We start from the raw sequence: 11,224 nt of genomic DNA, 5'->3' as shown, positions 1-11,224 counted from the left end.
GAGGGATGGTTCGTCGTCTAATAGAACGGTTGCCGCAGTAGCCAGCTTCCGCCCGGTGTCCACGGCTTTCCCGACGGTGCGTATGAAGTGAGCACACAGCCCCCGACTCTCCGCCACGGCTCACACCCAAATGTATGTATAGGTACCGATTTCCTCCGCAACACTGTGTGCGTGGCTGTTGTTTCACCCATCGTAACATTCGGTGATGTAAACAGCTGAGCGCCACAGCCCACATCAGCCACATACGAGGTACGCAAATCGGTCGGCAATAACAACCAGCGGGCCACTCCAAATCCTCCCTACTGTACTATACGAAATAAACTGAAGATCTCTCTCTCTCTCTCTCTCCTCACTACGGTAGTATTTGTGGTGAGGACAGGTCTGATTTGGTGTCAGTGATTCACGTCAGGCCGACTACATCCCGCCGCGACTCCAGTGCCGTTATTTCCGACGTCTCATAGCTCGCTAGACGTGCATCGGTATGCCTGACCTACATATCTGGCCTATCTGGGACTACTTTAACCAGTGTTTCGGAGAGTGACAACTTGTGGATCAAGTATGGCAAGCGAATTACCACCCTTAATAACTAATCTATTCCCACTATGGACTGGTCCAGGACTGGGCCGCAACGAAGAATGCCATCCACGAATAGAATCGCTCCACATCGAACGCCAAGTATTTCGTGATCCACACTGCGGGGTTTGATTTTCAGGCGGCCTATGTACGAGTACCGGTATGTATGTAGGTATGGAGATATGTAAGACCGGGAAAAAAAGATCCGCAACGATGGGTATCACTGTCCGGTGGGCAGGGGAGCCTTATTCTACATATTCCACCTATGTACGGTACCACTGCTTGCAATGCCGCCACGCAGCTCCGGAAGCACCGCCACGCCAAAGTCAAAGCACTTAATCTGACGCTTCGGGCCTTCATCCTAGGCAATAAGGCGTTGCTCAACCCGTGGCCTGAAAGGTATTTAGATATAGTAGATTATTAGGCAGCCGTAGTGAGGCGAGACGAGAAGCGGGATTCCGCCGATCCTGCCAATGCAGGGGTGGGTAGGCGCTTAAATTAGCCATGCGCAGTGTTCCGCACGGGTGATTATAAGACAGCAGTTCGCGACCCGATTGTTCTTCGGACCTTCAATTCCACGGTTCCACCATGTATCGACCAGTGCAGCAGTCATCAACGCCGCCGCCGGCGACGGCGCCGTACGGCGAGTACTTCCACAATAGCGGTCACGCGACCACGACGACGACACAGCTCCATCCTGCGGATGCGGCGCAGAATCCATTGCTGAATGAGGGGTTCGAATACAAATCCGCGCGAGTGGCGAGTCCGGTGTCGATATCGACTACGGACGATGGCGGGCGGAAGAAGAAGAAGAAGAAAGCTTCGAGGGTCGGCTGGAGGCCGTTCACGATCAAGCCGCCGTTCATACTGTTTTTCGCGCTCGTCACCGTCGGCCTGCTGTGCGCGCTCGAGTACATTTTGCAGCGGTCGAAGAGAGACGGCGCACTGCTCTTCTCAGAGTCGTCGTATCTCCTCGATTATGGACCTATGGTCGTGGCGGTCCTGTTTGGTCTGCTCTGGGCGAGTATCGATCACGATGTTAAAAGGTATTTATCACGCCGTATCTTTCTCCCGGACGTCCCGGCTTTCTCCGTCTGTCGCATGAGCTGCGATTCTGGGCGTGGCTTCATTTCGCACACACAATCCAATTTAAAACTTCCACTCAGTGATCTATCGATCGTGGGTTGGGTTTGGCGACTCGCTCATAGGCATGGTACGCGGGGGGTGGCCACCATTGCCCCGCTAGAGTAGTCGCTGGGGCGCCTAAAGCTATTTGTTTATTGTCTTTGCAATATGCGATTGCGGAAGACGGAGACGAGATTGCAAGAGACGTCGGACTCAAGGGATCGCTTCATCGTTCAGTGCTGATGTGGCTGCCAGGCTCGAACCATACTTCCAGTTATCGAAGCCCGGGGGTGTCACGGCAGAGCACTCACTATTGCTCGAGTACCCGTACTGCTTCGCCGCATTCGCTCCGTTCATCGCTCTACGCAAGCGGTATGTACTCTCCCTCTCTCTCGGTGGCGGAATCCTCGACTGACAGAAGTAGGCACTGGGTAGTGCTATCTTCGTCGTTCATACTCATCACGATCCTCTACGGGGTGACGCCCGTGATGAGCACAATCCTCTCTCGTCGCCCAGTCAACCGGACCGGATCCTTCGCGATCGAGCGGGCGGGCATCTATACACCCGAATCGCAGCCGGACACGCTCTCGACGGCGTTCTCGTACATCGCGTTTTCGAACCAGTATCTCAACGGGACGCTGCCGCCGTTCTCGAACGAGGGCATTGCGATTCTGCCGTTCAAGGCGATGAACGGGAGCGGGGCGGCGTCGGCTCACACGCCCAGAGTCGGAGAGACCTGGCGCGGCAGCTCGATCCTCTACGAGGCGCGGCTAGACTGCACCCAGGGTGTAATCCGAACGCTGCCGGATAACGAGACCGAGTTCGACTTTCCCGGACGGAACTGTCGGTTCATACCCGCAACCTGGCACATAGATGCTGGATCCAATCCTTACTTCAGCATGCTGTATAGCAGGGCCAGCTTCGAGTGGAAGCTGGAGAGGTACTCCAAGTACGATACTGGTAGCTGTACCGGTCCAAACAACGAGGATATGTTGATTGGCTTCTTTGGACGCAACGTTATCCCGGTCGACACCTTCGGCAGTTATAAAAAGATGAAATGGCTCGAGACCAGCGCCGTCTACTGCAAGCCCGTACACGAACAACAGCAGGTCGACATCGTCGTGGATGCCAACGATCTGAGCTTGCGGAACTACACCAGGAAGGGCGAGAAGACTCCGTTTACCGGCATCAACGGCACCCACTGGGCTGCCATGCTGACGGGCCAGGTATCTTCCGCCTCGACCGCGGATTTCAACGTCACGCTTTTAACGCCGGTACTGGGACCGGGATGGGGCCTTGCCGATCACATCTCGCAGTTCATCCGGCGGCCGCAGTTCCTGACTCTCATGGAGCTATATCCCGCGAACACGTGGTTGACGAGCGTGGGCCAGGACTTCTCGGGCAACCGAGCCCAGCCCATCAACGTATTCTTCGACCTCCGGCAAACCCTGACGCCGTTCGGTCTCGCGAAGCAGCAGGACCTCGAGGCGTTGTTCGACGGGTCCGGAAAGGCGCTGGGGGATATGTACAGCGATGCCTACCGCTACATTTTCGCCATGGCCATGGCCTCGGGCTTCACCAGGTATCCCAGCGAAGCGGCGGCCGATGGTGGTAGTAGTACTCTCGTGCTCGCCGACGGGCTCGAGACCGCGGCGCAAAGAGAGTTCCGCGAGGATGGCTACGTGGTCAACGAGCGCTGGACGAGGATCCTCCAGGGTGCGCTCGCGACCGTGCTCGCACTCAGCATCACGCTTGCCGGCCTCGTCTGGAACCGGAAGTGCGAACTCGTCAGGGAGCCGGGCACCATCGCCGACGCGATGACACTGCTCGACACGGGGGATGCCAACAGTGTGCTCCAGGACTTCCACAACTCTGAGTTCATGAGTCCTTCCCAGCTGGAGAAGATGCTGCATTCGCGAGGGCACCGCTACTCGCTAAGGGGGCACAAGCTGTTCGCTCACCGGGGGGTGAACGACGGGGGCATCAACGCCAGCGCCCATCCGACCATCAACCGAGACCAGGTCACACTCTCCAAGTCGTGGGAGCTGAACGGATTCCTCGGCTCCGCGGCGGTAGTGATTCTCGTGGGCTGGGTCGCCCTCCTCGTCACGCTGTTTCTTCGCGCCAAGGACCAGAGCGGCTTCGCCGTTCCATCCAACACCTTCGTGTACGACCTGTACGCGTCGTATGCGCCGACCATCGCGGCGACCTCGTTCGAATCGTTCCTGGTGCTGCTGACCTACCAGATCACTCTGCTGTTCCCGTTCAAACACCTGACGCAGGGCAACGCCAGTGCCAAGAGCACCATCGCCGTCAACTACGACCGGCGCCCGCCGCATTTGCAGGTGTTCAACGGCGTGCGCACAAGGAATCCGCTGCTTGTCGTCTTGAGCGTCAGTATCCTGCTCGCTAATGTACTGGCTGTCGCCGTCGGTGGACTGTTCTACAAGAGCGCGATGGAGTTTCCGGTTCCGATCACGCTCGCCCTGTCGGGATCGCTGGAGCGCCTCGAGGCGTACAATGCGTCCTCGCTGATCAGGGGCGAGTACGATGTTCCGTACGACGCATTCTATGTGGGCGCGGGAGATGCGATGGGCTTTGAGCGGCGGCCGTGGACTACCGACGAGTTGTTTTATATTCCATTCACGGCTAGTACTACTGGCCAGGGCGACCAGAGCGACAATTACACCACCGAGACGTATGGGCTGGGTGCAACTCTCAAGTGCGAGGAGATCCCGCAGGACATGGTCAGCACCTGGTACGCCCTCGACCTCGCCAAAAACGACACGGACTTCGCCGGCAAGCACCGGAACTTCGAGTTCACGACGTTCGCCAACACTGCCGACGATGTGCCGCTGCTCTTGAAGTCGCAACGTGACAACAACCGATTTTGGCGGGGCGACGACCCTCGCGAAGACCTTACCGGAATATTCTTCAGCGACAATCAGACTACAAAGGACGTATTTTACGAGTACGTGCCCACCACATACCCAGACGAGCTTGCGGACAAGAAGGACTGGGGGTTCTTCGGCTCGTGGCACCGATACGGGTACGACCCGGACCGCCGCGTCACCATCAACCGCTCCTTCTTCAAAGAGAACTACACCGGCAGCGACAGCGTCTACGACAGCGACATCCAGTACCTTGGCAAGACGATCTCGGGCCCGTCGATGTTCATCCGGTCGCGGGTCGGCCTGCGGTGCCAAGCATCACCGCGTCTCGTGCGCTCCAAACTCGTCTCGAACCTCGCAGGGCACATCATCAGCCACACGGACGTCGAGCTGCCGCTGTCGGCGGCGATGATCGCCGCCGCGAACCAGACCGGCACGGGAATCGTGGGGCTCGTCAACACGTTCTCGCGCAAGGTGATCCTGCGGGTCGCGAAGAAGCAGGGCGGGCTCATCGACCCAGTGGCGCAGTCGCCCGACCCCGGCCCCACAAACTGGATCACGTTCCTGATGCACGGCGAGGCGCGCAAGCGCAACCCGGCGTTCGACCTGTACTCGTACCCCGCCGAGTCCGCGCGCGCGCTCGAGGCTGTCTTCATGCGCACTTTCGCTATCTACCTGCAGCTGAACGCCGACGAGATCTTTCCCAACACCACCACGACCCCCGCTGCAGCTGCAACCCAGCAGCAGCAGGGAACCCGCTTCAGAAGCGTGAACCGCGTCCAGATGTACCCCTCGGCGTTCTACGTCTCGATCGTGCTGCTGCTGCTGTTCATCCCCGGCGTCATCTGGACGTACGCCAGTCTGTACCAGGGATTCCTTGCGCACCAGCCGACGACGCTCGCGGGCGTGTATGCTGCGATTTACGCGAGCGATGTGGATGCGACGAAGGCGATGGTGAGGGGTGTGGATGGTGGTACTGGGGGTGCGAGGTATGGGTATGGGTGGTTCGTGGGCGGCGATGGGGCTAGACATGTGGGTATCGCCACGGAACCGTTGGTTGGCGGCGCGGCGGCGGGGGGCGGGGGCGGGTTGTAGTCACGCACATTGTGGTTAAGCGGCGCATGTTTGGGGTTTTGTTTGTACAGTTAGGATACAATTTCAGTTCTTGTGCACGGGGACGCAGGTGAGCCGGTGAACGCGCCGCACGAGCGCAAGGGAAGGTTGAAGCGCAGCCCGATTGGCGTCACAGCCTCACGGGCGCCTCAGCAGTCAGAAGTGGTTGTGTGAGGTTCGAGGGGTGTGGCGTCGTTGGAAACGTGGGCGGTGTATCGTCGTATGCAGGTGCTTGCATTTTATGTGCACGTTTCGTTTCGCATCCAGCGCCACTGTTCGAATGGCCCGGAAGGGGGATATTTGAACGTTGAAGCAAACCCGACGAAGAAGAGGAGTCCCCGACTCCTCGTTCTGCTCGTCTCCTCTCGTCTCCTCTCGTCTCCTCTCCTCTCCTCTCCTCTCCTCTCGTCTCTTCTCGTCTCGTCTCCTCTCGTCTCCTCTCGTCTCCTCTCCTCTCGTCTCCTCTCGTCTCGTCTCGTCTCCTCTCCTCTCGTCTCCTCTCGTCTCGTCTCCTCTCGTCTCCTCTCCTCTCCTCTCCTCTCGTCTCTTCTCGTCTCGTCTCCTCTCGTCTCCTCTCGTCTCCTCTCCTCTCGTCTCGTCTCCTCTCGTCTCCTCTCGTCTCCTCTCCTCTCGTCTCCTCTCCTCTCGTCTCCTCTCGTCTCTTCTCGTCTCGTCTCCTCTCGTCTCCTCTCGTCTCGTCTCCTCTCGTCTCCTCTCGTCTCCTCTCGTCTCCTCTCGTCTCGTCTCCTCTCGTCTCCTCTCGTCTCCTCTCGTCTCGTCTCCTCTCGTCTCCTCTCGTCTCCTCTCGTCTCGTCTCCTCTCCTCTCCTCTCCTCAGCTCTGCCATACCTTCACGCACTCCGGCCCGCGAGCGATCGGACATTATCGGAGGAGGCCGGCCCCTCCTTGGCTATTCGTGTCTGGCTTGTTCGCTTGTCGTCCACTCTGCCGTGTAACCGTCTGTGACGCTTCCAATTCTAAGTTCTGACTCCCGAGGCAGTGGGGCTTGCCTCCTGAGTTCTCTGGCGGTTGAAGGCTATTTATAGGAAGCACTTTTCGAAGTTTGTTAAGTAATTGCATGCACGGTTTCTCCGTAGTACATACTCATGCGCACGATAAGCCTCAAGGTGGACAGGACAGTGGACTCGGAATAAAGTGACGGAGGCAGTCTACATATCGGGCCAGGAATCAGGAGTCTCGACTCGACTCTCCGCCGTGCTGCGATGCTATTGCCGTGGCTACTCCTCGAGATACAATTCCAAACACAATGACAAAAATCTCGGACCATGCTGCACTCGGACCCGTCAACTTCGCAGGGGCCACTGTGATCGGCAGCGCGCCTGCGCCTTCGGGAATGGCTTCTCCTCGCTATGTTTAGCGACTGCGCGTGCGACGCTGCAACCGACTCCGATGGCGCTCGTTCCAGGATCCGCATGTAGGGGCACCACAAGGCGTCTCGACTCTCTCTTCCCCCACCGCCGCTCCCGACATCGCCGCATCCTCTCTGCTATGTATCGCCCACCATAGTTATCTCTCATTTGCCCCCCGCCCCCATTCCGTGCTACATACATTGCTAGCAGTAAATTCGCTTACCCCGATCAAATGGGAGCGTGCCACCTGCAACAACACGCGCAGCTTGACTCCATTTTGAGCGGTGCATCTCCCTGCCTCAGCCCCCGAGTCCTCAGCCGCAAGTAGGCGTTGGACTAAGTACTCCACGGGCGACGACACGACTCCACCCGCCAGTGCGCAGTGCATTGCCACTGGTTTGGTTTGGCGAGTGTTCTCTATGGCGTATGTAGTACGGTAGTGTGCACTGCGACCTGGGAGCTGGGACCTGCGAGCGCGAACTGCGAGCGCGAACTGCGAACTGCGAGCTGGCCAGCCCCATTGCGCGCTGTGGGATAAAACCCCGGTGCAACCCCGCAGCGGCACGACCTGAAGCCCTGGCCCTTTGTTCCTGACGATCGATCCTGCCGCGAAAAATCCACCGCCCACCATCACCACCATCATCGTCGTCGTCGAAATCCGACACTCACTTGAGTATTCCTCCCAGGGCGGAATCCAACAGGATGCACAGACCAAAATACGTCGGCGTCGACCAAACCCCTCAGGATGACGGCGAGGTGCACGTCCCGATGCCCGATGTCCACGACATGAACGACCACTTCTACGATCCGCCCATGAGCCCACACCAGACGCACTACCACGCCCCATCCGTCGGCGATGACCAGCAGCAGCATCCCCAGCACGCAGGCTTCGAGCGCACCAACCCCTACCGCGCGCACACCTACGATCCGCCCATGAGCCCGCAGGTCCCGCGCAACCCGTATCACCCGCCCACAGTAGAAGATGAGCCAGACCGCCACGCAGGCTTCGACCGCGCGGACTCATACCGCACACAGTCCTCATACGCCGGTCCCACGAGCCCGCAGGTTCCGCCCTACAACCGCGCCTACCGCGCCCCCACCGCCACAGAGGACGAGAAGTCGCATCCCGGCTTCTCACGCACCAGCTCCTCGCGCACAGCGGCGGCGGGCGACGATGCCGTCCCAATGCACGAGTACCCCCGCCAGGACTACGTGATGCCGCAGTGGCCCGAGGACGATATTTACCGGCTGGGCACGCCGGCGTCCGCCGTTGGTCCTGTAAGTGCCTTGCGGCCCCCCTCGCGCGAACGGGACGCTGAGTAAAAGACTAGGAGCCGCAGCAGGGCTGGCGGCCGCCGCCGCCGCCCCCACCGCCGAAGCCGTATGAGCCCGATGAGGAGGACATGGCCGACTACGGCTACACGCGCCCGCACGGGCGCCAGCAGAGCTACGGGTCCTACGAGGACCGACGGCCGATCCTGCAGTCGCAGTCGTCGCGGTCGACTGTGGGCAGCGACGGGGGGCCGCTGTCGCCGACTCCATCAAAGCCCGTGCAGTGGGGCGACATCGAGGACGTGCGGCTGAACAAGGGGAACTTGGTGCTGAACTGTCCGCTGCCGTCGGCGCTGCTCGCCGCCGTGCCAAAGAAGGTGCACGAGTTCGGGTGCATGCGCTACTCGGCGGTCACGTGCGATCCGCTGCAGTTCACGGCGAATAGGTTCGCCCTCAGGCAGCAGCTTTTTCAGCAGCAGAGAAGAACGGAGCTGTTTATTGTCGTGACTATGTATGCCGAGGATGAGATATTGTTCGCCAAGACGATGATTGGCGTCTTTCAGAATATCGAGTATATTTGCACCAAGGCCAAGGAGAAGATCTGGGGCGAGGAGGGGTGGAAGAAGATTGTTGTGTGTGTGGTTAGTGATGGAAGGCAGAAGATTGATCCCAAGACGAGGAGTTTGCTCGCGGCGATGGGATGCTACCAGGAGGGGATCGCGAAGTTGAGGGTCAACGATCTACCCGTTGAGGCGCATCTGTACGAGGTGAGAGCACGCATCCCCCCCCAGAGTTGCGCACCGCTTACACCCCACCCCTCCCTAGCACACGACGCAAGTCGGCCTCCAATTCGACGGTGACAAGGTAAAAGCGGTGCCCAACGGCACCGCCGTTCCCGTGCAAATGCTGTTCTGCCTTAAAGAGAGCAACGCGCAAAAGATCAACTCTCACCGGTGGTTCTTTGAAGCATTCGGGCCGGCACTGGAGCCCAACATCTGCGTGCTGATCGATGCGGGGACCAAGCCGGGGAAGGACAGCATCTACAAGCTGTGGGAGGCGTTTCAACTGAACCAGCAGTGTGCTGGAGCGTGTGGGGAGATCAAGGCTGAGCTGAAGGGGTGGGATGTCTGGAAGAACCCGCTCGTTGCGACGCAGAACTTTGAGTATAAGGTTGGTTGCATTCGCAGGCCCAGGGGGAGGTGGAGGCTGACTGTGCGTGCGCCAGATGTCCAACATACTCGACAAGCCGCTCGAGAGCGCGTTCGGCTTCATTAGCGTATTGCCGGGGGCGTTCAGCGCGTACCGGTACAGCGCGCTGCAGAACGACGTCAACGGCTCGGGGCCGCTGCAGATGTACTTCAAGGGCGAGGCGATGCACAAGGGCACGCTCAACGCGAGTATATGGCAGAAGAACATGTATCTCGCCGAGGACCGGATTCTGTGCTTCGAGCTGGTCACGAAGAAGGGCGCCGACTGGACGCTGCAGTATGTCAAGTCCGCGAAGGCCGAGACGGATGTGCCAGCCACCGTCGTAGAGCTCGTGAAGCAGCGGAGAAGGTGGCTGAATGGGTCGTTCTTTGCCGCGATCTTTGCCCTCGCCCATACCAAGGATATCTGGAGGAGCAATCACTCTTTTCTCCGGAAAATGGTGTTTCTGCTCGAGTTCTTCTACCAGACCATTTCGCTGCTGTTTTCGTGGTTCGCGCTGGTGAGTTGCACCTTCTCGCCGATGCGCGCTGAGCTGACCCCGACCCGGAGTGAAGGCGAATTTCTTCCTCGTCTTCCGCATCCTAGCCGCCAGTCTGGCAGAGCCGGAGATGAACTTCCGCCCTGGCGCGATCCTGAGCGTCATCTTCGAGTGGGTGTACTTCGGCACGCTGTTCACGTGCTTCATTCTCGCGCTCGGGAACAAGCCTGAGGGGTCGAAGAAGGTGTATTTCGGGATGATGTGCATTTGGTCTGTGATTATGAGGTAGGTATCTACTCTCCGGATGTGCAGCGGAGAGAAGGGGGGTGCTGATGGGGATGATGATAAACAGCTACCTGATGTTCGCCGCGGTCTTCATCACCGTGCGCTCGATCAACGCGGAGCTCGCCGACGGCGACGGCATCAGCGCGGGGGAGATCTTCGCGAACCAGATATTCCGGGACCTGATCGTATCACTCGCGTCCACGTACGTTCTCTACCTAGTCGCATCATTCATGTACTTCGAGCCCTTCCACATGTTCACATCGTTCATCCAATACCTCCTCCTCTCACCGAGCTACATCAACGTCCTGAACATCTACGCGTTCTGCAACGTGCACGACATCTCGTGGGGGACGAAAGGCCTCGACGGTACTCAGCACGTCGACAAGAAAGACGAGTTCAAGGGCGGCAAGGCGGGCGACGGCTCCTCCGTCAAGCAGAACGCGCGCGACAGAGATACTAACTATGCCGAGGAGCTGCAGAACCTGGCGGGCTTGTCGCCGAAGAAGAAGCCCGAGCCTACGCCGATGGAACAGGCTGCTGAGCGCACGCTGCAGGAGTCGTATGATCACGCCCAGATCAGGTGCTGGGTCGTCCTCGCGTGGTGTAGTACTAATTTTGCGCTGGCGGCGACGATTATGAACTCGGGCGGACTGAGTAGGCTCGTCAGTAGTAATAGGGAGGAGGTGCAGAATACTAGGAGCACGATTTATATGGCTGTTGTGCTGTGGAGCGTGGCCGTGCTGAGCTTGGTGAGGTTTTTGGGCGCGACGTGGTTTTTGGTGTTGAGATTGGTGGGTCCATTCTATTCCGTGATGCGCGGGTTTGGGGATGCAGTTGCTAACGGAGGCGTAGTTCCGCGGTGTATAGGATTGCGGGCATAGCTGGAGGGAGGAGGAAGGAGGAGGAAGG

At 59.0% G+C, this 11,224-nt stretch overlaps 2 protein-coding genes across 2 annotated transcripts; both read left to right on the top strand.

Annotated features, from left to right (window-relative positions):
- The first annotated feature begins 1,060 nt into the window (after positions 1-1,060).
- On the top strand, positions 1,061-6,153 carry BZA05DRAFT_396668 (uncharacterized protein). The gene is made up of 3 exons (XM_051483556.1): positions 1,061-1,619; positions 1,954-2,070; positions 2,123-6,153. The coding sequence occupies exons 1-3, from the start codon at positions 1,162-1,164 to the stop codon at positions 5,682-5,684; spliced, it is 4,137 nt and encodes a 1,378-aa protein (XP_051340215.1). The 5' UTR covers positions 1,061-1,161; the 3' UTR covers positions 5,685-6,153.
- A 2,699-nt stretch (positions 6,154-8,852) lies between these two features.
- On the top strand, positions 8,853-11,196 carry BZA05DRAFT_336565 (chitin synthase-domain-containing protein; the record flags this gene model as incomplete). Its single annotated transcript, XM_051480809.1, has 5 exons — positions 8,853-9,110; positions 9,169-9,513; positions 9,569-10,051; positions 10,107-10,315; positions 10,383-11,196. 5 exons carry the CDS (start codon positions 8,853-8,855, stop codon positions 11,194-11,196), a joined length of 2,109 nt encoding a protein of 702 aa, XP_051340214.1.
- Positions 11,197-11,224: the final 28 nt, after the last annotated feature.

The sequence above is a fragment of the Tricharina praecox genome (assembly GCF_024521635.1).
Source record: "Tricharina praecox strain CBS 144465 chromosome Unknown BZA05scaffold_10, whole genome shotgun sequence".
Lineage (NCBI taxonomy): Eukaryota > Fungi > Ascomycota > Pezizomycetes > Pezizales > Pyronemataceae > Tricharina > Tricharina praecox.
The sequence above is the reverse complement of the archived record's forward strand: the minus strand, read 5'-3'. Positions and strand labels throughout refer to the sequence as shown.

Excerpts from the sequence above, each read along its gene's own strand:
- BZA05DRAFT_396668 (XM_051483556.1), top strand. The coding sequence starts at position 1,162 with ATGTATCGACCAGTGCAGCAGTCATCAACGCCGCCGCCGGCGACGGCG. Across the intron at positions 1,620-1,953 it reads ATCGATCACGATGTTAAAAG|GCTCGAACCATACTTCCAGT; the intron begins GTATTTATCACG and ends TGTGGCTGCCAG. Across the intron at positions 2,071-2,122 it reads TTCATCGCTCTACGCAAGCG|GCACTGGGTAGTGCTATCTT; the intron begins GTATGTACTCTC and ends TGACAGAAGTAG.